Source organism: Macaca fascicularis, chromosome 3 (assembly GCF_037993035.2).
Source record: "Macaca fascicularis isolate 582-1 chromosome 3, T2T-MFA8v1.1".
NCBI classification, from domain to species: domain Eukaryota; kingdom Metazoa; phylum Chordata; class Mammalia; order Primates; family Cercopithecidae; genus Macaca; species Macaca fascicularis.
Window position 1 is genome coordinate 171,537,980 of NC_088377.1, and position 23,578 is coordinate 171,561,557.

The window sequence follows — 23,578 nt, forward strand, 5'->3', positions numbered from 1 at the left end:
TGGGTTCAAATGATTCTGGTGCCTCACCCTCCCGAGTAGCTGGGACTACAGGCATGTGCCACCATGCCCGGCTAATTTTTTGTGTGTGTATTTTTAGTAGAGATGGCGTTTTGCTGTGTTAGCCAGGCTAGTCTCGAACTCCTGGCTTCATGTGATCTGCCTGCCTCTGTCTCCCAGAGTGCTGGGATTACAGATGTGAGCCACCACACCCGGCAATTCTTCCTTTTTTAAAAATAAGAATTCTTAATTTTTGTCTTAGCGAGGAGCAAACATAAAGCTATCTCGGCTTTTATTTTTTATTTTATTTATTTTTTTGAGACGGAGTTTCACTCTTGTGGCTCAGGCTGGAGTGTAATGGCGCGATCTCGGCTCACTGCAACCTCCGCCTCCCGGGTTCAAGCAACTCTTCTGCCTCAGCCTCCCAAGGAGCTGGGACTACAGGTGCCTGCCACCACGCCCAGTTAATTTTTTGTATTTTTATTAGAGATGGGGCTTCACCACGTTGGCCAAGATGGTCTCCATCTCTTGACTTCATGATCCGCCCACCTCAGCCTCCCAATGTGCTGGGATTACAGGTGTGAGCCACTGCACCCGGACCATTTTGTGATGTTTTAACTGTCGTTTCCACCCTCCCTTCCCCAGCTCAGGTCTGTGGTAGCCTTGAAAACGCACATCCTGGCCGGGCGCAGTGACTCACGCCTGTAATTCCAGCATTTTCGGAGGACAAGGCGGATGGATCACCTGAGGTTGGGAGTTCGAGACCAGTAAGACCAACATGGAGAAACCCTGTCTCTACTAAAAATACAAAATTAACCGAGCATGGTGGCACATGCCTGTAATCCCAGCTACTGGGGAGGCTGAGGCAGAATCGTTTGAACCTGAGAGGCAGAGGTTTGGTGAGCCGAGACTGCGCCATTGCACTCCAGCCTGGGCAACGAGAGCGAAACTCCATCTCAAAAAAAAAAAGAGAGAAAAAGAAAACCAACATCCCCACAATCATGGTGAAAACCAGTAGCTTAGCAGTCACTGGAGAGCACAGAAAAGAGGTGGAGCTCCTCCAAAGCCCCCTTCCAGAGAACCATCATTATTTGATCTGTGTGGCAGTTGCCTGGAACATCATACTGTCCCAGTGAGAACACCCTTTTCCCCAGACAGGTTTTCAAAAATGATCATTGGCAACTGTTTAACATCACAGTTGCTTTGAGGCAGCAGTATGAGTTGGAGCAAATAATAAGCTGACCAAAAACCTTAAAAGCTGGGAAATGAAATGTCCATAGGCAGGCTTGAAAGGCTCTGACATATTCCTTGGAATCTAGAAGCGCATGTGCAAGTACAGAGCTATACACATGCCCAGGAAAGACCTGAAAAAGGCCCTAGGCTCTCACCTCTGGCTGATGCTGAGGTCCTGCTTGTGTGAAGGCTAACACAGAGTTGCAGACTGCCTGCTTGACTACTGAAGGTGTGCTCCCCCCACCACACACAGCTCCTTGGCAAGGCTGGGGGACTTATTTGTTCTAGGCATTTAAAGAAATCTCTGTCCAATCGTCCTGTGAAAGTTGATTTTGAGGCCGGGCACAGTGGTTCATGCCTGTAATCCCAACGCTTTGGGAGGCCGAGGTGGGCAGATCACGAGGTCAGCAGTTCAAGACCAGGCTGGCCAACATGGTGAAACCCTGTCTCTACTCAAAATACAAAAATTTACCAGGCATGGTGGCAGGCGCCTGTAATCCTGGCTACTCAGGAGGCTGAGGCAGGAGAAGTGCTTGAACCTGGGAGGCGGAGGTTGCAGTGAGCCGAGACCACGCCATTGCACTCCAGCCTGGGCAACAGAGCAAAATTCTGTCTAAAAAAAAAGAAAGTTGATTTTGATAATTTTGCAAGTGTTCTTTTTGCTCTCATAGAGGATTTTCAGATGCCCTTCCTCCACCATCCCCACTGGAGATATCCTACGTGGATTGAGACAAACACATATTTGAGGCCAGGCATAATTGTTCATGACTGTAATCCTAACATTTTGGGAGGCTGAGGTAGAAGGATCACTTGAGGCCAGGAGTTTGAGATCAGCCTGGGCAATATAGTGAGACTCCATCTCTACCAAAAAAAAAATTAGCTGGATGTGGTGGCATATGCCTGTAGTCACAGTTATTCAGGAGGCTGAGGCAGGAGGATTGCTTAAGCCCAGGAATTAAGGCTGCAGTGAGCTATGATCATGCCACTGCACTGTAGCCTGGCAGAGAGAGAGAGGAGAGAGAAACGTGTACTTGATAGAAGAAACAGAAGGAAGGAAGGAAAGAAGGGAGGGAGGGAGGCAGAGAGGGAGGGGAAGGGGGAAGGGGAAAAGGGGGTAAGGGAGAAAGGGAGGGAAGGGAGGGAGGGAATGGAAGGAAGGGAAGGAAAAGAAAGAAGGGAAGGAAGGGAAGGAAGGGAAAGAAGGGAAGGAAGGGAAGGAAGGGAAGGAAGGGAAGGAAGGGAAGGAGGAAGGAGGGAGGGAGGGAGAGAGGGAGGGATGGACTACCTGATAGAAGAAATAATACTTACAAATATGTCAGTGCTCTCCTGCTTACTAAAATCAATTTTAAAAATTAATTATTATTAGCCAGGTGGCACTTGTAAGCCCCGCTACTCCGGAGACTTAGGCAGAAGTATCACTTGAGCCCAAGAGTTCAAGGTCAGTCTGGGCAACAGAGTGAGACCCCATCTTTTTCCTTTGCTGCAATGCAGTGGTGCAATCATGGCTTACCACAGCCTTAACCTCCCAGGCTTACACGATCTTGCCACCTCACCCTCCTGAGTAGCTGGGACCACAGGTATGTGTAACCATCCCCAGCTAATTTTTTGTATTTTTTGTAGAGATGGGGTCTCTTTTTTTATATTGTGTCAATGACCTCCAGCCTGCATGACAGAGCATATTATTATATTGGGGTCTCTCTTTTTACTATATTGTCTAGGCTGGTCTTGAACTCCTGGACTCAAGCAATCTACCCACTTCAGCCTCCGAAAGTGCTGGGACTACAGGCATGAGCCACCACGCCTGGCTGCATTTTAAATTGTAATGATTATTTTCTTATTTGAGTTTCAGATATCCACAAGTGGGGTAGTGGATCTCCTTTAGGCTGGCTATTCTAGTCTTTTAGCATTGTCTGTAGCATTCGTTTTTTTTTTTCCGAGACGGAGTCTTGCTCTGTCACCCAGGCTGGAGTGCAGTGGCACAATCTCAGCTCACTGCAACCTCTGCCTCCCGGGTTCAAGCAATTCTCCTGCCTCAGCCTCCTGAGTAGGTTGGACTACAGGTGCCCACCACCACACCAGGCTAGTTTTTTGTATTTGTAGTAGAGACGGGGTTTCACTGTGTTAGCCAGGATGGTCTCAAACTCCTGACCTCGTGATCTGCCTGCCTCGGCCTCCCAAAGTGTTGGGATTACAGGCATGAGCCACCACGCCTGGCCTGTCTGTAGCATTCTTCAAAGCATTCTTGCTTTCTAGCAACAACAGGATATTCTGATCCAAGTTGATTTATTGTCCTTGCCCCAAGACATGGAATCAGCAACTCTCCAAAGAGCCTGATCCTTTTAATCATACTAGACTAAAATGAGGGACCAAAATCTGGTTGCTAACAATGCAAAGAAGTGTGGGCAGAAGTGCTGCTGTTACTGCATTTGGGCCCCTTCTAATAACTGTAAAAGATATTTTTTTAAACAGCCTTACTGAGGTCTAATTGACATAAATTGTACATATTTAGGTATATAGTTTGGTAAGTTTTGATGTGCACATCCATGCAGCCATCACTGCTAGATTTCTAACATCTTGAGTTTATATTTATTTTCCCAATTTAATGCTGCATATTATTATTCTATCCTGTTTTTCTTTCATTTCCCTTTTTTTTTTTTTTTTTAAGAGACAGGGTCTTGCTCTGTCATGTAGGCTGGAGGGCAGTGACACGATTATAGCTCACTGTAACTTCGAATTCCTGGGTTAAAGGGATCCTCCTGCCTCAATCTCACGAGTAGCTTAGGATGACAGGGGTATGCCACCACACCTGGCTAATTTTAAAGATTGTTTTCTTTGTAGAGACAGGGTGCCCAGCCTGGTCCCAAACTCCAGGCCGCAAGTGATCCTCCCACGTCAGCCCTGCAAAACACTGGGATTACAGGCGTGAGACTCCATGCCTGGCTGGGGTTATTACTTTAAGTCCTTTTATGTCTTCTAAGTTTAGTTCTTTGCCTTGAGACTTACCCCTTACAGTTTGTACTCTACCCTAGTTCATGCTATCTATAACATCTCTTCCTTCTTCAAAAAATCTCATAGCTTCTCATCACGTACATTTAATAAAATCATGGTTTGGCCACTGTCTACACTTTAGTCTTCTCTATTCTCCCCACGGGGACACTGTGAGCCAGCCCTGTGAAACTATTCAGCATTCTCCAAATGTACCATCCTTTGGCCTTTTGCTTTTACCCACTGTTGTTGGTCTTTCAAATTCAGCCTAGAAGCCAGGTGCGGTGGCTCACGCTTGTAATCCCAGCACTTTGCCAGCACTTTGGGAGGTTGAGGAGGGTGGATATTTTGAGGTCAGGAGTTCAAGACCAGCCTGGCTAACATGGTGAAACCCTGTCTCCACTAAAAATGCAAAACTTAGCCAGGCGGTAGAGGCGTGCACCTGTAATCCCAGGTACTCGGGGGTGCTGAGGCAGGAGAATGGCTTGAGCCGGGGAGGCAGAGGTTGTGGTAAGCTGAGATCGAGCCACTGCACTCAAGTCTGGGCAAAAGAGTGAGACCCTATCTCAAAAAAAAGCAAAAAACAAAAAACAGCCGAGTGAAGTGGCTTCCTTCTTCAAAAAATCTCGTAGTTTCTCACCTGAACCTGGGAGGCAGAGGTTGCAGTGAGCCCTGTGAAACTATTCAGCATTCCCCAAATGTACCAGCACTTTTTTTTTTTTTAATGGAGTCTCACTGTGTCGTCTAGGCTGGAGTGCAGTGTTCAAGCGATTCTCCTACCTCAGCATCCCCTAGTGCTAGGATTACAGGCATGAGCCACTGCGCCCAGCCAATCCCAGCACTTTGGGAGGCCGAGGCAGGTGGATCACCTGAGATCAGGAGTTTGAGACCAGCCTAGCCAACATGACAAAACCTGCCTGTACTAAAAATACAAAAATAAGCTGGGGATGGTGGTGTATGCCTGTAATCCCAGCTACTGGGGGGCTGAGGCAAGGGGATCACCTGAACCTGGGAGGTAGAGGTTGCAGTGAGCTGAGATCGTGCCACTGTACTCCAGCCTGGGCTAAGCTGAATTTGCTTTTTTTTTTTTTTTTTTTTTTTTGAGACGGAGTCTCACTCTATTGTCCAGGCTGGAATGCAGGAAGCTTTAGCAGGGATGGGGAAAGAAGAGGAAAAAAGAAAAGGAGGGAGGAGGAAAAGAGGAGGGATGGAGAAGGAAGACAGGAAATAGAATAAGTAACTAAATGGCTTAAACAGTATGAAAATGTAGGCTGCGGGCTCCATGCTTCCACCTCTAGCAGTCTAGGTGGTGGTGTGCGAGGCAGTGATGACAGCCAGCAACAGTGATCCGCAGGCTGGTGGTTTAGGGGAGGACGCCTCACAGCTCATCCTTCCCAGAGTTTGAGACAGCTGAGACACTTCTAAATTCAGAAGTTCATATGCTTCTGGAGCATCAAAAGCAATATAACAAGAGTAAAGAGGATGAACAGAAACTCTCAAAGGTCTCCATGCAAATGTTTAACTACACACAGCCCATTTCAAAAACAGAGAGACCACTGCCAGTGTTCATAGCTTACTGCTCCAGGAAAAGCTTCATACGTTTAGGTTGGCCTTGCTTGGCCAACTTTTGCCTAGAGATTGCTGAGGAGTCCAAGGCCCTAATCCCAAGCCTAGAAGGGTGGTTTGAAGATGAGGAGCTACAGCAGATTCTTGATGATATTTAGAAAGCGCACCTTTCAGTATTAATCTCCAAACAACACTTGGCTCTTTGGGAGAACCCCGGCCCCAGCACAGCACCACTTTCCCAGAGTTTGGGGCTGACTTGCACAGAAATCCCATTGCAGAAGACAGTTAGGATTCTTTTAGAGAGAACGGTCCGGCTTGGTGTTGGATTAGGTTGCTGTTTCAAATAACTGTTAGGCCAAAATGACATGTAATCTTGGAGCAGCCTTGCAGTGGCAACCTGTGGCTTCCTCAGGGTATCTCCAGGAAGGATAAGGTGGCGGGGTGTGTTTAAGTCACGTTGTTGACTGCCTCATGGGTTTTTGGCTCTACATCATCTTTTATTCTTAATATTTTCTGTTTTAATTTCAGTGTGTTTATACTTTTGTTTTGTTTTGTTTTAGCAACTGGGTTTTACCATGTTACCCAGGCAGGTCTCAAACTCCTGGGCTCAAGGGCCCTTCCTACCTCCGCCTCCCAGAGTGTTGGGATTATAGGCATGAGCCACCACGCATGGCTGTTCATGCTTTTTGAAACTAGACCAGAACATAGTAAACATTATAGGGAAAGAACATTCTTACCTAGATGCCAAAAGAAGAATTAAACCAGTATCATTGTTTGAAATTCTTTTTTTTTTTTTTTTTTGAGACGGAGTCTCGCTCTGTCGCCCAGGCTGGAGTGCAGTGGCCAGATCTCAGCTCACTGCAAGCTCTGCCTCCCGGGTTCACGCCATTCTCCTGCCTCAGCCTCCCGAGTAGCTGGGACTACAGGCGTCCGCCACATCACCCAGCTAGTTTTTTGTATTTTTTAGTAGAGACGGGGGTTTCACGGTGTTAGCCAGGATGGTCTCGATCTCCTGACCTCGTGATCCACCCGTCTCGGCCTCCCAAAGTGCTGGGATTACAGGCTTGAGCCACCGCGCCCGGCCTGAAATTCTTAAAGAAAGGGTGAGAGTGTTGATGACTGAGAGAGCCTTGGGAGCATTGTGCCTCACCCAGGAGACAGGGAGAAGGTATGCCATGGAAAGCATTTCCATCTGGTGGGGACAACTGTGCTAAGTGTCATGGGGCCCAGGGCTTTGAGATGGACAGATACTTCACCTTTTTCCTTTTCTTTTCTTTTTTTTTTTTTTTGAGACGGAGCCTCACTCTGTTGCCCAGGCTGGAGTGCAGTGGTGGGATCTCGGCTGACTGCAACCTCTGCCACCCGGGTTCAAGCAGTTCTCCTGCCTTAGCCTCCCGAGTAGCTGGGATTACAGGCATGCGCCACCACGCTTGGCTAATTTTTTTTTGTATTTTTAGTAGAAACGGGGTTTCACCATATTGGCCAGGCTGGTCTTGAACTCCTGACCTTGTGGTCCTCCCGCCTTGGCCTTCCAGACTGCTGACATCACAGGCGTGAGCCATCGTGCCTTACCACTTTGCCTTTTTTCTTGGACTGTATTGCAGAATGTAGATTTGGAGTAAGTGGTCCTGAAGCACTTATTTTGTCACCCACAGATTAAGATTTTCCTTCACAGGCTATACTTGAAGGTCTCAACACTTCGAAGTCTCCTCTTACGGGGCATCCAGTCTAACCCTCTAGCTTGCTACTTAGCAACAGGTGTTCTGTGACGGGGTGATTTGGAAGGAAGGAGTCTGCCCCTTTCTGAGCCACAACAGTGAAGCCGTCTGATCTGAGCCCAGGTGGGAGAGACATTTTCATAGCTAAACATTCTAGCTTTGATTTTTCTGGAGAGAAATATGTCTGTTTTTTTTCACAACTCAGGGGTTTTTCTTTGGGGCACTTGTTGACTCTGTACGAATGTGCAATCCAAGGGAAAAGCTGGAGAAAGAACAAAGTTGGCTTTAAAAGTCAAGGTAAGGCCGGGTGCAGTGGCTCATGCCTGTAACCCCAGCACTTTGGGAGGCAGAGGCAGGTGGATCACCTGAGGTCAGGAGTTCAAGACAACCTGGCCAACATGGTGAAACCTCATCACTACTAAAAATAACACTTTGGGAGGTTGAGGCAGGAGAATCATTTGAACTCAGGAGGGAAAAATCAGCCAGGTGTGGTGGCGGGCACCTGTAATCCCAGCTACTCGGAAGGCTGAGGCAGGAGAACTGCTTGAACCCAGGAAGCGATGGTTGCAGTGAGCCAAGATTGTGCCACTGCACTCTACCTGGGCGACAGAGCGAGACTCCGTCTCAAAATAACAAAAAATAAAATAAAATAAAATAAAATAAAATAAAATAAACTGTTTAAAGAAATTTAATTTAGTTTATAATTATTGGTAAATGTTAGAAAAAAATTACCTTCAAAATTAGTAGTTTTGCTTAATAAATTTAAGCATAAAGTGAAAATAATTGTGTTCTTCTATCTACACAAATGTCCTTTGAATGTTAAAGAACCAAACCAAGGGATCGTATAATTGAAAGGTCATATCTAAGATCCATTTAGGAGGTAGAATGGATAGGTCAAAGTGGGTGACGATAGAGAAGAGCATCTAAAGTGACTTTCAGGTTTCTGGCTAGGACAACTGGATGGGAGGTCAGTGCTATTTGCCAAGATGGAGAAAGTTTTAGGTATAAGAGGAAGAGTTCAGTTTTATACACATTGAGTTCCAGGTACCTATAATATTAAGTGGAAATGTTTAGAAGGTAGATGAAAATATGAGTCAAGCTCAAAAGAGAGATCTGGATAGGAATTAGAGGTCTCCGAGGTGGTAGCTGAATTACGAATGAGATCAGGAAAGCAAAATGTATAGTGACAAGAGTTGGGAACCACCAATAGAGTCCCGGGCAGACCTTAAAAACTTAGATGCCAGGCACGGGGGCTCACGCCTGTAATCCCAGCACTGTTGGAGGCCAAGGCAAGTGGATCACTTCAGGTCAGGAGTTCGAGACCAGCCTGGCCAACATGGTAAAACCCCATCTCTACTAAAAATACAAAAATTAGCCGGGTGTGGTGGCAAGTGCCTGTAGTCCCAGCTACTCGGGAGACTGAGGCAGGAGAATTGCTTGAACCCAGGAAGTGGAGTGAGCCTAGACTGAGTCATTGCAGCACTCCAGTCTGGGTGACACAGCAAGACTCCGTCTCAAGAAAAAAAACAAAAAACAAAAACAAACTTGGACTGAGTACACTAGACAAGGATGGTTTCAAATCCTCATAGGACCAAGTTTCGTTATACAATACAGTTAAATAACTAGTAAATCCTACCGATTTCAACAGCAGGAAATCCTTATTATACAATCATCTTCACTTTAACAATTTTATTTAATAATCCCTTTTCTACCACCCTTTCACTGATCAAAGGTAGAGGGGAATCTCTGGTTATTTTCAATCTATTTTTTTCCTTTTAGTGATAAATCATGGAATATTCCCAGCTATCAGTGACCCTGGAATTAGCCTGCCATCCTACTGAAATAAAAAATATACCTATATGGCACTGATTCCTGGTCAAGGCATGAAATATACAGATGAATAGTGTTGCTTTTTAACTATGGGTCTAAATAATTTTTTATACTTGCGCTTAGATTCCCCACCAGAGGGCTCTGCTTTGAAGCTGTTTACTTAGCAGGAATATGCCTACATGATTAACAAAATATTTTTTAATTTTTATTTTTAATAGAAATGAGGTCTTACTGCATTTATTGCTCAGGCTGGTCTCAAACTCCTGAACTCAAGTGATCCTTCTGTCTTGGCCTCCCAGTGTTAGGATTATGGTTGGGAGCCACTGTGCCTGGCCGATGAACAAAATATTTTTAAAAACCCAGTTGAGATTACATTTTGGGCTTATTCCAAAGTGTTCTGTGCACACATCAGTAGTTTCTGATTCAAGGGTGAGTATGTTCTCTTATGGCCCTTATGTAGACAGGAAATAGGAGGTTGGACCTGGCCTCCCCAGACAGGCAGCCTGTGGCTGTGATGACACCCTTACTTCAATGCTGTTGTGATAGTGTACCGTTTTACTGTAATAAACTGCAGATTTGTGATCACTCTCACTTGGGGTCCCGTGAGTCTTCTTTAGCAAATGAACTTCCACCATGATTGCTATTAGTACTCCCTCTACAGGAAGCCTAGGTAGAATATGGCGTTTCTTGGTGTGGTGGGAAAAGCAGAGGGTTTGAAATCAGATTAAACTTAGTTATAGCTTCTTCTAGTTGGTTTTAAGACCTTTGATTCTTAGTTTCCTCACCTAAATGAACTGGGTTGTGGTCGGACACAGTGGCTGATGCCTGTAATCCCAGCAGTTTGGGAGGCCGAGGTGGGCAGATCACTTGAGGTCAGGAGTTTGAGACCAGCCTAGCCAACATGGTGAAACCCCACCTCTACAAAAAATTTTTAAAATTAGCAGGGTGTGGTGGCACACACCTGTAATCCCAGCTACTTGGGAGGCTGAGGCAGGAGAATTGCTTGAACCTGGGAGGTGGAGGTTGCAGTGAGCTGAGATCGTGCCACCTCATTCCAGCCTGGGCAAAAGAGCGAGGCTCTGTCTCAAAAAAAAAAAACCCAAAAAACAAAAACAAACAAAAAAAAGAACCGAGTTGATAATCATCTACCTCCCAGGGCCCCGGTAAGGATTAAATGGGATAATGCATACATATGTCTAAAGCCTTAAGCATGTCAAATGCACTTAATGAAGGTAAGTAATAACACAAGTAAATATAAATTTTTCTGGAAAAATGCAAATAGAAAAGGATAAAAAGAGGCCGGCGCAGTGGATCACCCCTATAATCCCAGCACTTTGGGAGGCCAAGATGGACGGATCATCTGAGGTCAAGAGTTCGAGACCAGAGTGACCAACATGGTGAAACCCCATCTCTACTAAAAATACAAAATCAGCTGGGCATGGTGGCGCACACCTGTAATCCCAGCAACTCTGGAGGCTGAGGCAGGAGAATCACTTGAATGCAGGAGGCGGAGTTTGCAGTGAGCCAAGATCGCACCACTGCACTCTAGTCTGGGCAACAAGAGTGAAACTCCATCTCAAAAAAAGAAAAAAAAAAGAAAAGGAGAAAAAGAAACTTCAAAGACTAGGTTTTCACCAACAAATAGACAATATTAGATATGCAATGACGACGGAAAATGGTGAACAGGAGTTCTCAAAAATAAGTACCTGGGGATGGGCTGTCTGGCCAGAAACAGAACTTCTCATGGGCAGTACACAAGGCTTTCTTCAGCTCAGCACATCGTTGCTTATCTGAAATCCACATAAACAGCAACACCTTAGAAAACACTATATAGATTCAGAATCCAATGAATGGCCTCTAAGAGCAGAGATTTAACTAAAAATACAAATAAGAGATTTTTAAAATGTGAAAATATTATCAACCACATAATCTTAATATTTTCCACAAAACAGGTTCTAAATTGAGATCCTAAAGATCAACAAAGGAGATGCCATGTATCTTATTTTTATTTTTTATTTTTTTGAGACAGTCTTGCTCTGTCACCCAGGCTTGAGTGCAGTGGTGCAATCTCAGCTCATGGCAGCTTCCATCTCCCAGGCTCAAGCAATGCTCCTGCCTCAGTCACCTGAGTAGTGTTTTGTACTTTTAGCAGAAATGGGGTTTCACCACGTTGGCCAGGCTGGTCTCAAACTCCCAACCTCATGTGATCCGCCCACTTCAGCCTCCCAAAGTGCTGGGATTACAGGTGTGAGTCACCGCGCCCAGCCCCCATGTATCTTATAAAGCAGAACATTCCAAAGTGTGATCCTTCATAAAAGTCCTTTGTCACTCTTTGTCTAGAAGTATACATTTTGGAATAATAAAGTAAACATGCTGCTGTTACCTAGATTACATTAAGTTAAGTCCATGCTGCAGTAGCTAGCTTAGTTTAAAAAAAAAAAGGCTGGGTGCGGTGGCTCGTGGTGGGCAGATCACGAGGTCAGGAGATAGAGACCATCCTGGCTAACATGGCGAAACCCCGTCTCTACTAAAAATACAAAAAAGTATCCAGGCATGGTAGCAGGCACCTGTAGTCCCAGCTACTCGGGAGGCTGAGGCAGGAGAATGGTGTGAACCCAGGAGGTGGAGCTTGCAGTGAGCTGAGATCGCACCACTACACTCCTGGCTGGGCGACAGAGCCGGACTCCGTCTCAAAAAAAAAAAAAAAAGAAAGACTGGCCAGGCACTATGGCTTACCCCTGTAATCCCTGCACTTTAGGAGGCCAAGGTAGGCGGATCACTTGAGCTCAGGAGTTCAAGACTAGCCTGGGCAACATGGTAAAACCCTACCTCTACAAAAAACACAGAAATTAGCCAGGTGTAGTGGTACTGCGCCTATAGTCCCAGCTACTTGGGAGCTGAGGTGGAAGGATCGCTTGAGCCCAGGAGGTTGAGGCTGCAGTGAGTTGTAATTGCACTATTGTATCTCGCTCAGCCTGGGCAACAAGCAAGACTCCATCTCAAAAAAAAAAGATTTAAAAAAAAAAGATTGAAGTATGCATTTTTTGATCAAACTAAAATGACCTTTTCCCCACCCCAGAAAACCAGAATAGTACATATTTGAGTGTGGAGAAAAATGTAATTTGTACCTTATACTTACATCTGTCAAAGTCAAAAGCTGGTTGTAAACTGGCACAGAGAAAAGCTTGACAGCTAGAGCACTTGAGCATATCACATTCAACTGTGACCCAGCCATATTTTGCACAGACGAGTGGAGACAGCTCGGGGGGCTTACCTGCCCATTTCAAAGAGTATCCATGTTAAGAAAAACGACACGGCAAATATATATATAACTGTGTGTGTGTGTGTGTGTATGTATACGTATATATACACGTGTATGTGTGTGTGTGTATACATATATGTACTTTTTTTTTTTTTTGAGAAGAGGTCTCACTCTGTCACCCAGGCTGGAGTGCAGTGGCACAATCTCAGCTCACTACAACCTCACCCTCTCAGGTTCAAGCAATTCTCCCACCTCAGCCTCCCAAGTAGCTGGGACCACAGTGCACGCCACCACACCCAATTAATTTTTGTATTTTTTGGTAGAGATGGGGTTTCACCATGTTCCTCAGGCTGGTTTTGAACTCCTGACCTCAGGTGATCTGCCCACCTTGGCCTCCCAAAGTGCTGGAATCACAGGTGAACACTGCAAGTATATTAAAACGAGTAAGTCATAAATTACAATCTTAACTCATTCTTTTTTTTTTTTTGAGATGGAGTCTCGCTCTGTCACCCTGGCTGGATTGAATTGGCACAGTCTCAGCTCACTGCAACCTCCACTTCCTGGGTTCAAGCGATTCTCCTGCCTCAGCCTCCCGAGTAGCTGGAATTACAGCCATCTGCCACTGCGCCCAGCTAATTTTTGTATTTTTAGTAGAGACGGGGTTTCATCATCTTGGTCAGGTTGGTTTTGAACTTGTGACCTCGTGATCCACCCACCTCGACCTCCCAAAGTACTGGGATTACAGGCGTGAGCCACTGCGCCCAGCCCAACTCATTCTTAATGTATATAGGAATAAACATTAAGGAGAAAGGCAATGAGAAAAGTGGTAAAAACTATTTTTAATGCACAGGCCCATACTTCACAGAATGATGAAGGTCATTTAAGTAATAAGTGGGAGGGAAAAGTTATTAACTTATTCTTGAAGAAGTACTATGTATTTTAGGTGTTTAAAATGTTTATTGTCCAAGCACAGTGGCACATACCTATAATCTCAGCACATTGGGAGGCTGAAACGGAAGGATCGCTTGAGCTCAGGAGTTGAAGATCAGCCTGGGCAACACAGCGACACCTCATCTCTACGGAAAATAAAAAAATTAGCGGGATGTGGTGGTGCACACCTGTAGTCTTAGCTAATTGAGAGGCTGAGGGAGGAGGATGGCTTGAGCCCAGGAGATCAAGGCCACAGTAAGATACGATCACACCACTGCCCTCTAGCCTGGGCAACACAATGAGACCCTGTCTCAAAAAAAAAAAAAAAAAAAAAGTTTATTATTGGTTCTCTGGTAGAATATAGCATCCGTTAATTTTCACTGAATCTGAAATACTAGGAACTTAAAGACACTAGTGAAAGTACTGGGATATGCCTAAACAATAAGAGATGGTCAAAGTCAAATACACAGAAATATTTTCTGCCACTCACCTATGCTCTCCTACTGTACCCCATCCATTTTTACTTTCCAAAGAATAAAGGCAATAAAATTATCCCTCCAAAATTTGATTGCTAGTATCAATGGGGATGTGTGAGAATGTGTTTTACATAGCTAAAAGCATCTGTTAAGTATGTATTTGGAAAGGTATCCTAAAACATTTATTACTCCTTAATATTAAATGCTCAGTTTTTTTGTTTGTTTGTTTTGTTTTGTTTTTTGAGATGGAGTCTTGCTCTGTCGCCCAGGCTGGAATGCAATGGCACGATCTCGGCTCACTGCAACCTCTGCCTCCTGGTTTCAACCGATTCTCCTGCCTCAGCCTCCCGAGTAGCTGGGATTACAGGCATGTGCCACCATGCCCTGCTAATTTTTGTAATTTTAATAGAGAAGGGTTTTTGCCATGTTGGCCAGGCTGGTCCTCCTCGGCCTTCCGCAGTGCTGGGATTACAAGTGTGAGCCACCTCACCCAGCCTCAGTTTTTAATAATCTACCTGGGCCGGGTGTGGTGGCCCCAGCACTTTGGGAGGCTGAGATGGGCGGATCACTTGAGGTCAGGAGTTTGAGACCAACCTGGCCAACACCTCTACTAAAAATACAAAAATCAGCTGGGTGTGGTAGTATGTACCTGTAATCCCAGCTATTGGGGAGGCTGAGGCAGGAGACTCACTTGAACTTGGGAGGCGGAGGTTGCAGTGAGCTGAGATGGCACCACTGCACTCCAGCCTGGGCAACATAGCAAGATTCTGTCTCAAAAAAAAAAATTTTACCTGAAGAGCTCTTATTTTACAAAGCACAGTAAGAAAAGGATAAAATATGAAAGAAGATGCAGCAAAGTTCTACATTTTTATAAAGGGATATAGGAATTTGAAAAACATTCCCACATCAGCAAAGGAAGAATGAAGACTGGAAAACAAAATTTAGATACAAATAGTAAAGGAGCCATGATTATCTAGAATAAAAGTAATGGTTAAATAATCATTATATCCAAAATGGTGATCAATTTATAGCCAATGAACAAAAAGGAAATTGATCTAAATATTGTATCAAAATCAAGATTTAATGCAAGAAACAATGGTAGAAGGATGGTTAAAATACCTTCCCTTTCCTGAGCAATTTAGTCTTAAAGCCATTAGATGGTGAACAAGGAAGATGTCTGACCCAGGAGGCTGCGAAGAGGCGGCTCAGCCCAGGGTGTCAGAACCAAAATGGTATGTACCAGGCATTCACTTGTGGGCAGCCAAGTGTGGAGTGCTAGGGCCTAAATGGGGTGACGAGAGATTCATGCAAGAAAGGATGGCAGCATGGCAGAAATGGGAGATTAAGTGAAGCGCATATAGGGGATTGATCAAAGTAGTAAATATATTGAGGATAACAGAAATTATGTTTCACAGTGCTGAATATGGGAGGGAAAAATAGGGAAAGGGAGAAAACTAGAATGAATCCTGTGATATACAATTGCAACTGGAGATGTCAGCAGGAACTCATTGTTTTTTAAAATATAGAGAAAAATGGATGTAAATTTAGATGTGTGTATACATGTCAATGTGTGTCTCTGTGTGTGTGTGTGTGTGTGTGTGTACATAAACATATATATTCTCTAGCTTTTTCCTCTGACAGGGCCTGAGAACAGTGGCATCCCAGTAGCTATCAGTTCTCCCTGCACCCAGATCTTGGCATTCATTCATTCATTCATTTATATAGAGACAGGATCTTGCTATGTTGCCCAAGCTGGTCTCCCCTGGGCTCAAGCAACTCTCCCGCCTGGGCCTCCCAAAGTGCTGGGATTACAGGTGTGCCACCACACCCAGTTCAGATCTTAGCTTTTAAATAACATTCTCCACTGAAAAACAGCCAAGGATCCTTGTAGAATTGGCTGATTCCAGGGATGGGGCGAGAAAAATACAAGATAAGCCAAGAACAACTTGTTCCTGAAAGCAATAAAGAGGTCATGGGTTATGGGACATGTCAAAAGGCCACAGAAGCCAACCTGAGGGCGATGTCACTGACTAAATAAGGAACAACTGGAGTATCAAAATATATAATGATAGTAATGAATTATAACCCATTGAATAACAAAGAAAATCATGAGTCTACATTGCTACAAATAAATCAATTACATAAAGTTTGACATGGAATGGGATATTTACATAGTTTCAAAGAAACTCCCCACAAAGTACTTTTTATTTACAAAGGAGGAAAGAGTTATTTTACAACAGAAATGCCAGATACTCCCTTAATCAAGTGATCAAAGTGATCATCACCTTAAAGCGATAAATAGAAATCATGTGTCACCTGACAGGATGCAAGGAGAATGCAGCACTGCTTCACGACACTCCTGCATAACCTGAATCTAATCACAAAGAAACATCAAACAAATGTCACTGACATACACTCTATACCATAACTGTTCTGTAATCTTCAAAAGTATCAAGATCATGAAATTCAAGAAAAAACGGAGGAAACGTTCCAGATTAAAGGAGAATAAAGCAACATGACAACTAAATGTACTGTGTGATTCTCAACTGGATCTTTCAACTATAAAGAATGTTATTAGTACAACTGATGAAAAAGCTGGGGTCTGAGGATTAGAGGGTAGTAACCTATCAATGTCAATTTTCTGATTTTGATGGTTGCATTCTGGTGATATAGGACAAAGTCCTTGTTTGTAGGAAATATTTGGGAGTAGTAAGACATCACTTTGGTGGCTTACTTTCAAATAGCTCAGGGAAAAAAGGTTCTTTGTAACCTCTGCAACCTTTCTGTAAGTCTGTAATTTAAAAATTTTTAAGAATCATGTAAAAAACTACCAAGTCTTTCTGTCCTTGCACACAGGGAATAAAGTAGTGAAAAGTGGAGGACTTGGTGTGGTACCACATTTCTTCTGCCTTCAGTCTCTGCTCCTTTCACAGAGCTACCCGTCAGTACCATGTTGGCCATGTTGGGATAGATATCCTCAGCTTCACAACGTCTATGGTCTATAGGTGCCAAAATGACAGCCCAGAGAAGAATTTGCCATTTTCAGTGGAAAACAAGTGGCAATTACTAATTATGATGACTTGTACTTTGGATCTGATTTGTTGCACTTTTCTTTATAAGACATCAACTGGGCCAGGTGCAGTGGCTCATGCCTGTAATCCCAGCACTTTGGGAAGCTGAGGCGGGTGGATCACCTGACTTCAGGAGTTTGAGACCAGCCTGGCCAACACAGTGAAACTAAAAATACAAAAACTAGCTGGGCGTGGTGGTGGGAGCCTATATCCCAGCTACTTGGGAGGCTGGGGCAGGAGAATCACTTGAACCACAGAGGTTGCAGAGAGCCAAGATCGCACTAGTACGCTTCAGCCTGAGTGACAGAGTGAGACTCCACCTCAAAAAAAAAAAAAAAAAGACATCAACTGCTTAAGATGGATGTTTGAGCTCACAATCTCTTTGATACTATGCAGCCATAAAAGGAATGAGATCTTGTCCTTTGCAGGGACGTGGATGGAGCTGGAAGCCATTATCCTCAGCAAACTGACACAGAAACAGAAAACCAAACACATGTTCTCACTTATAACTGGGAGCTGACTGATGAGAACACATGAACACGTGGGGAGAAGGACATACACTGGGGCCTGTTGGAGGTGGGAGTCGGGGGAGGGAAAGCATCAGGTAGAATAGCTAACAGATGCTGGGCTTAATATCTAGGTGATGGATTGATCTGTGAGTAAACCACCATGGCACACGTTTACCTATGTAACAAACCTGTACATCCTACACATGTACCCCGGAACTGAAAATAAAAGTTGAAGAAAAAAAGGCCGGGCATGGTGGCTCATGTCTGTAATCTTGGCACTTTGGGAGGCCAAGGCAGGCGGATTGCCTGGGCTTAAAAGTTCGAGACCAGCCTGGGCAACACAGTGAAACCCCGTCTCTACTAAAATACAAAAAATTAGCTAGGCATGGTAGTGGACGCCTGTAATCCCAGCTACTCGGGAGCTAAGGCAGGAGAATTGCTTAAACTCAGGAGGAGGAGGTTGCAGTGAGCCGAGATGGCGCCACTGTACTCCAGCCTAGATGACAGAATGAAACTCTGTCTCAAAAAAAAAAAAAGTTGAAGGAAAAAAAGGAAACAAAACAATGGATCAAATTCTTGATCTCAGGCATATAGCACACGAGGTATGTTTGTAAATAAACTTATGACATAACACTTAATGTCTCTTCCTGAAACATGCAATGTGATAGCTGGTATGTGCTTACTTTTTCATTTGGGTAATATTCCAGTATAACTTTTTTTTGAGACAGAGTGTTCTCTGCTGCTCAGGATGCAGTGCAGTGGTGTTATCTCGGCTCACTGCAACCTCCGCCTCCCAGGCTCAAGCAATTCTCCTGCCTCAGCCTCCTGAGTAGCTGGGACTACACGCAATGCCCAGCTAATTTTTGTATTTTTAGTAGAGACGGGGTTTCACCATGTTGGCCAGGTTGGTCTCAAACTCTTGACCTCATGATCCACCTGCCTCAGCCTCCCAAAGGGCTCGGATTACAGGCGTAAGCCACCACGCCCGGCCTAATTTTGTGTTTTTAGTAGAGGTGGGGTTTCACCATATTGGCCAGGTTGCTCTCAAACTCCTGACCTCAGGTGATCCGCCCACTTTGGCCTCCCAAAGTGCTAGGATTACAGGCGTAAGCCACCACACCTAGCCAGTATTAGTTTCTGGATTAAAAAAAGGTGTGTGATTTGGCTTACTTCATGGTCTTAAATTCTGAAATTTTGTTAATTTTTGATTCCTAGGTCAAGACCTTGTTAATAGTTTATAAGATAGAAATTCAGGGCCAGGTTTGGCGGTTCAGGCCTGTAATCCCAACCCTCTGGGAGGTTGTGGCAGCTTAATTGCTTGAGACCAGGAGTTCGAGACCAGCCTGGGCAACACAGGAAGACCGTCTACACACACACACACACACACACACACACACACACACACTGGGGTGGGGGTGCAAACTTGCAGGAAAAAAAGCAGGTGGAGCTACTAAAGACTTCTCTCAAAGCAAGGTGATGTGAGCAGCTTTTAAGGTGGCTCCAATGATCCCTGCCTTCTTGTATTCATGCCCTTGTGTTATCTGCTCCTCTTGAGTATGGGCTGGCCTAGTGACTTGCTTCTAATGCATAAAATATGACAAAAATGATGAGATGTCACTTTTGAGATTAGATTACAAAATGAGGCTGGCTTGTATCTTGTTCTTTGGCCTGCTCACTCTGATGGAAGCCAGCTGCCAAGCTGTGAACTTTCTTTTAGAGAGGCCCACATAGCAAGGAACCAAGTGGGGAGGGGCATCTCTGGCCAATGGCCAGTATAGAACTGAAGCCCTCCGTCCAACAGACACAAGTAAATGAATCCTGCCAACAGTGTGCCAATGACTGAGTTTGGAAGTGACCCTTTCCTTTTTTTTTTTTTTTTTTTTTTTGAGATGGAGTCTTGCTCTGCTGCCAAGGCTGGAGTGCAGTGGCATGATTTCGGCTCACTGCAAACTCTGCCTCCTAGGTTCAAGCTATTCTCCTGCCTCAGACTCCCGAGTAGCTGAGATTACAGGTGAGCACCACCACACCTGGCTAATTTTGTTTTCTTTTTTCTTTTCTTTTTTGTTGAGACAGAGACTCGCTCTGTCGCCCAGGCTGGAGTGCAGTGGCGCAATCTCGGCTCACTGCAAGCTCTGCCTCCCGGGTTCACGCCATTCTCCTGCCTCAGCCTCCTGAGTAGCTGGGACTACAGGTGCCCGCCACCGCACCTGGCTAATTTTTTGTATTTTTAGTAGAGACGGGGTTTCACCGTGGTCTCGATCTCCTGACCTCGTGATCCGCCCACTTTGGCCTCCCAAAGTGCTGGGATTACATGCGTGAGCCACCGCACCCGGCGTTTTTATTTTTCTTTTGAGACAATTTTCCTAGTTAAGCCTTGAAATGACAGTGCCCTGACCAACCTTAATTGCAGCCTGTGAGAGACCCTGAGTCAGAGGACTCAGCTAAGCCATGCCTGGATTCCTGATCCACAGAAATTATGAAATAAAAAATGTTTGTTGTTTTAAGGTCACTAAGTTTAGGGCAATTTGTTATGCAGCAATAGGTAGCTAATATACAAGGAAAATCTAGAAAGAGACATTATAGCAGTATAGTCTCTAAATTTACTATAGCAGTATAGTAATTTATATATAGATTACTATAGCAGTATAGTAATCTGAAAAACATTAGATTATAATCCTGGATCTGCCGTTTGCTAACAGGTTCATCTTGGGCAAGTCATATAACCTGCCCCAAACTGTTTCCTCTTCTGTAAAACAAGTATAATAATAATGCTTATTTTCGTAGGTTTAAGGTCAAGATTGAATGTGATAATATACGCAAAAACATACTATATACAAGTATTAGTTGTTATTTCTTCTTTTCTCAGGCTGTTAGTTTTTTCTTCTGTAAAAAGAAAAGGTTAGATAACCTCAACTGTCCCTCTGAGTGATAACACATTAGGATGCTGACTTTCCTATATAACTTCTTACCAAGGTTTGATTCTAAAGTTTAAAACATTACAGTAAGTAGTGTAATACGTTGGAGGAATTCTAGAAGCAGGCAGAAAGTGCAATTCACATGAACTAAAAAAGGATATAGAAAATGTTTCCACTCTGCTAAAGAAGGCTTCTTTGCTTGTAGATTCCAATGAAGGTTGTTCCGCTTGGGGTGATCCATTAACTGACTGGGAAGTGGCAGACGTGTCCTTCCTAATATAAAGTGGCAAAACTGTTGGTAAACTTTTCACAGTACCCTCTGCTTAAATGTTTTCTATCTAGCTTCTCTACACATTGTATCATAAATCACACCAACGCTGGATTTTAAGCTTCCTAAAAATCATTTTACTCATGTCATTCCTCAGGTTATTATTTTCAATGGTTTTATAATACTTACTAAATAAAATCCAAATTCTTCAGTCTGGCATTCAAAACTCTTTACAGTTTACCCATATCTAAACTTCAGTCAATTTCTACCTCTACAGGGCTCCACTAATCCTAGTAAACTATTCTCCTCACTCATTCACTGTTCTCCATAAGTATTTTGCATAACTTTAGTAAACAGAAAGACTTCAGGTATGCATTATACAATTTGAATCTCTTCAGAAATTCGACTTTTTTTTTTTTTTTTTTTTTTTTTTGTGAGACGGAGTCTCACTCTGTAGCCCAGGCTGGGATGCAATGGTACATATGATCTCAGCTCACCGCAACCTCCGCCTCCTGGGATCAAGCAATTCTCCTGCCTCAGCCTCCCGAGTAGTTGCGCACCACTGGGCGTGGGCCCGGCTAATTTTTTGTATCTTTAGTACAGACGGGGTTTCACCGTATTCGTCAGGCTGGTCTCAAACTCCTGACTTCGTGATCTGCCCGCCTCAGCCTCCCAAAGTGCTGGGATTACAGGCATGAGCCACCGCGCCTGGCAGAAATTCGACTCATAACAGCGGAAAAAACAATTTTGATATTTCTACCTGCAGGAACCTTTGATACCCTCTCCTTCCAAAAAAAAAAAAAAAAAAGAACCAATTAGAAAATTCGAATCAAAGTAAAGATCTTCAGGAAATTTCATGAAAAAAAAAAAAATCAGGGAGAAAAAACTCAGCAAAGCAATTCTCTCATTTTCAGTGGAAGGCATTTCAACAGTGCTCGGGGAATTCGGGGAATTGCTGAAAGACAAGGATGCATGCATGCATTCATTCATTCATTCAGAGACGGAGTCTCGCTCGGTCGCCCAGGCTGGAGTGCAGTGGCACAATCTCGGCTCACTGCAACCTCCGCCTCCTGGGTTCAAGCAATTCTCCTGCCTCAGCCTCCCGAGTAGCTGGGACTACGGGGGCGGGCCACCACGCCCGGCTATTTTTTTGTATTTTTAGTAGAGACAGGGTTTCACCGTGTTAGCCAGGATGGTCTTAATCTCCTGACCTCGTGATCTGCCCGCCTCAGCCTCCTCAAAGTGCTGGGATTACAGGCATGAGCCACCGCGCCAGGCGACAAACATTATTTTAATAAAAATAGGATTACATCAACGATTATAGCTCAAAAGAAATAAACTTATTCTAAAACTCTCAGAGATTCATAGAAAGCCTCAAGGCGGTGTGGGAAAAAAAATTTTTTCCCCAAGAAAAAAAATTCACAGCATCCATAAACTTGGATAGGTAAAAATGACATTTATTTCTCTTTAAATGACAAGATTTAGCATTTTCTTCAATTATGAATGAAGGTAAAAACACCATAGTAGTATTAGTACCCGTTAATTTGTCATCTATGGAAATAATGTTCCCACATTACGGTGGTTGCACGTTTTCAAATACCTTTTACGGTTGACAAGACATACTACTAGATATTATGAACTCTTTAATAAAAAGAATGTTACTGCATAACTTTTTCCTTTTACTATCTTGATAACTACATTCTAATCTAACTGGTTTCCTTTATAATCCTATGTAATTTACTTCAAGCATTTAAAAATATTACGAGAGTTAATAAGCTTCTCCAGAGAACCAAAGGGGTCCACGGCACAAAAAAAGGTTAAGAATTCCCAATTAAGAGAAGTCAGGTGAACTCATTCAGTTGACGGTCCTCTTTTTTTCCTTCCAAAAATAATGTCCGATGACAAAATTTCGGCTGCGGTTGGGAATCCGGTACATCCCGACGGGAAGATCAAAGCCGATCAAACATAGTAACCAGAGTATCTTTCAGATCCTAAGAAGAAGCCATCCCCACTGCCCGAGACGCCGACCGAGGGGAACCCCCCACGCGACACGCCACCCCCTCCCCAAGCCTTCTCCAATCTTCCAATGCCGGACCCAGGGCTAACTCGTGAACTCACGCGTCCACGCCTCCCTCTTCCGGGGCAATCCCTTCATCTATCAGCTGCCGGATTTTCTGGGGGGTCCCTTCTGGGGAGCGAACAACTGCACCCCAATTCTTTTCAACCCCTACGGCAAACGCTTGTCCCTCACTGGGCGCCGCCATCTTGGTCCGCTGCCGAGTCGCTTCCCCGAGCGTTTGAAGGCTCCGGAACTTCCGTCCTGAGAGGTTAATATCCGCCTCTTGAGGCAGCCTGACCGGGAGAGTTTAACCGCATGGTCCACGCCTTTTTTGGTCGTTTTAGAACCTTAGAGCGAGCTTAAGGAGGGCTGTAGTGTTTAGGACAATCTTGATTAATCATTTCCTTTATCAACTAGCATATTTAGGTTGATAAGAGATTTTTAGAACGCGGTCTGTCCAAATTCAGCAGGGATGAGGGGCTTAACTTAGTTTTCAACTAATACTAATACGGCCGGGCACAGTGGCTCATGCCTAATCCCAGCAGTTTGGGAGGCCGAGGCGGGCGGATCACCTCAGGTCAGGAGTTCGAGACCAGCCTGGCCAACATGGTGAAACCCCATCTCTACCAAAAATGCAAAAATTAGTTGGACGTGCTGGCAGGCGCCTGTAATCCTAGCTACTAGGGAGACTGAGGTAGGAGAATCACTTGAACCCGGGAGGCGGAGGTTGCAGTGAGCCGAGATCGCTCCACTGCACTC

At 44.4% G+C, this 23,578-nt stretch overlaps 1 protein-coding gene and 1 pseudogene across 9 annotated transcripts in view; one reads left to right on the forward strand and one right to left on the reverse strand.

Annotated features, from left to right (window-relative positions):
• Positions 1 to 23,032, reverse strand: part of ZC3HC1 (zinc finger C3HC-type containing 1) — a 35,271-nt gene extending 12,239 nt beyond the window's left edge. For 4 of the 9 annotated variants that reach the window (XM_074035980.1, XM_045388363.2, XM_005550757.3 and 1 more), the window contains exons 1-4: positions 22,879 to 23,032; positions 20,654 to 20,765; positions 12,469 to 12,619; positions 11,036 to 11,119 (exon numbers count right to left, since the gene is read on the reverse strand). In XM_074035980.1, the coding sequence (XP_073892081.1) occupies positions 11,036 to 11,074 (39 nt within the window). In that variant the 5' untranslated portion in view covers positions 11,075 to 11,119; positions 12,469 to 12,619; positions 20,654 to 20,765; positions 22,879 to 23,032. Of the gene's footprint in view, positions 1 to 11,035; positions 11,120 to 12,468; positions 12,620 to 16,313; positions 16,372 to 19,976; positions 20,766 to 22,878 lie in introns of those variants that run through there. The other 5 variants (XM_074035982.1, XM_074035977.1, XM_074035979.1 and 2 more) reach the window with 3 other exon arrangements.
• Positions 5,543 to 5,961, forward strand: LOC102127863 (DNA-directed RNA polymerase II subunit RPB4 pseudogene; annotated as a pseudogene).
• Positions 23,033 to 23,578: the final 546 nt, after the last annotated feature.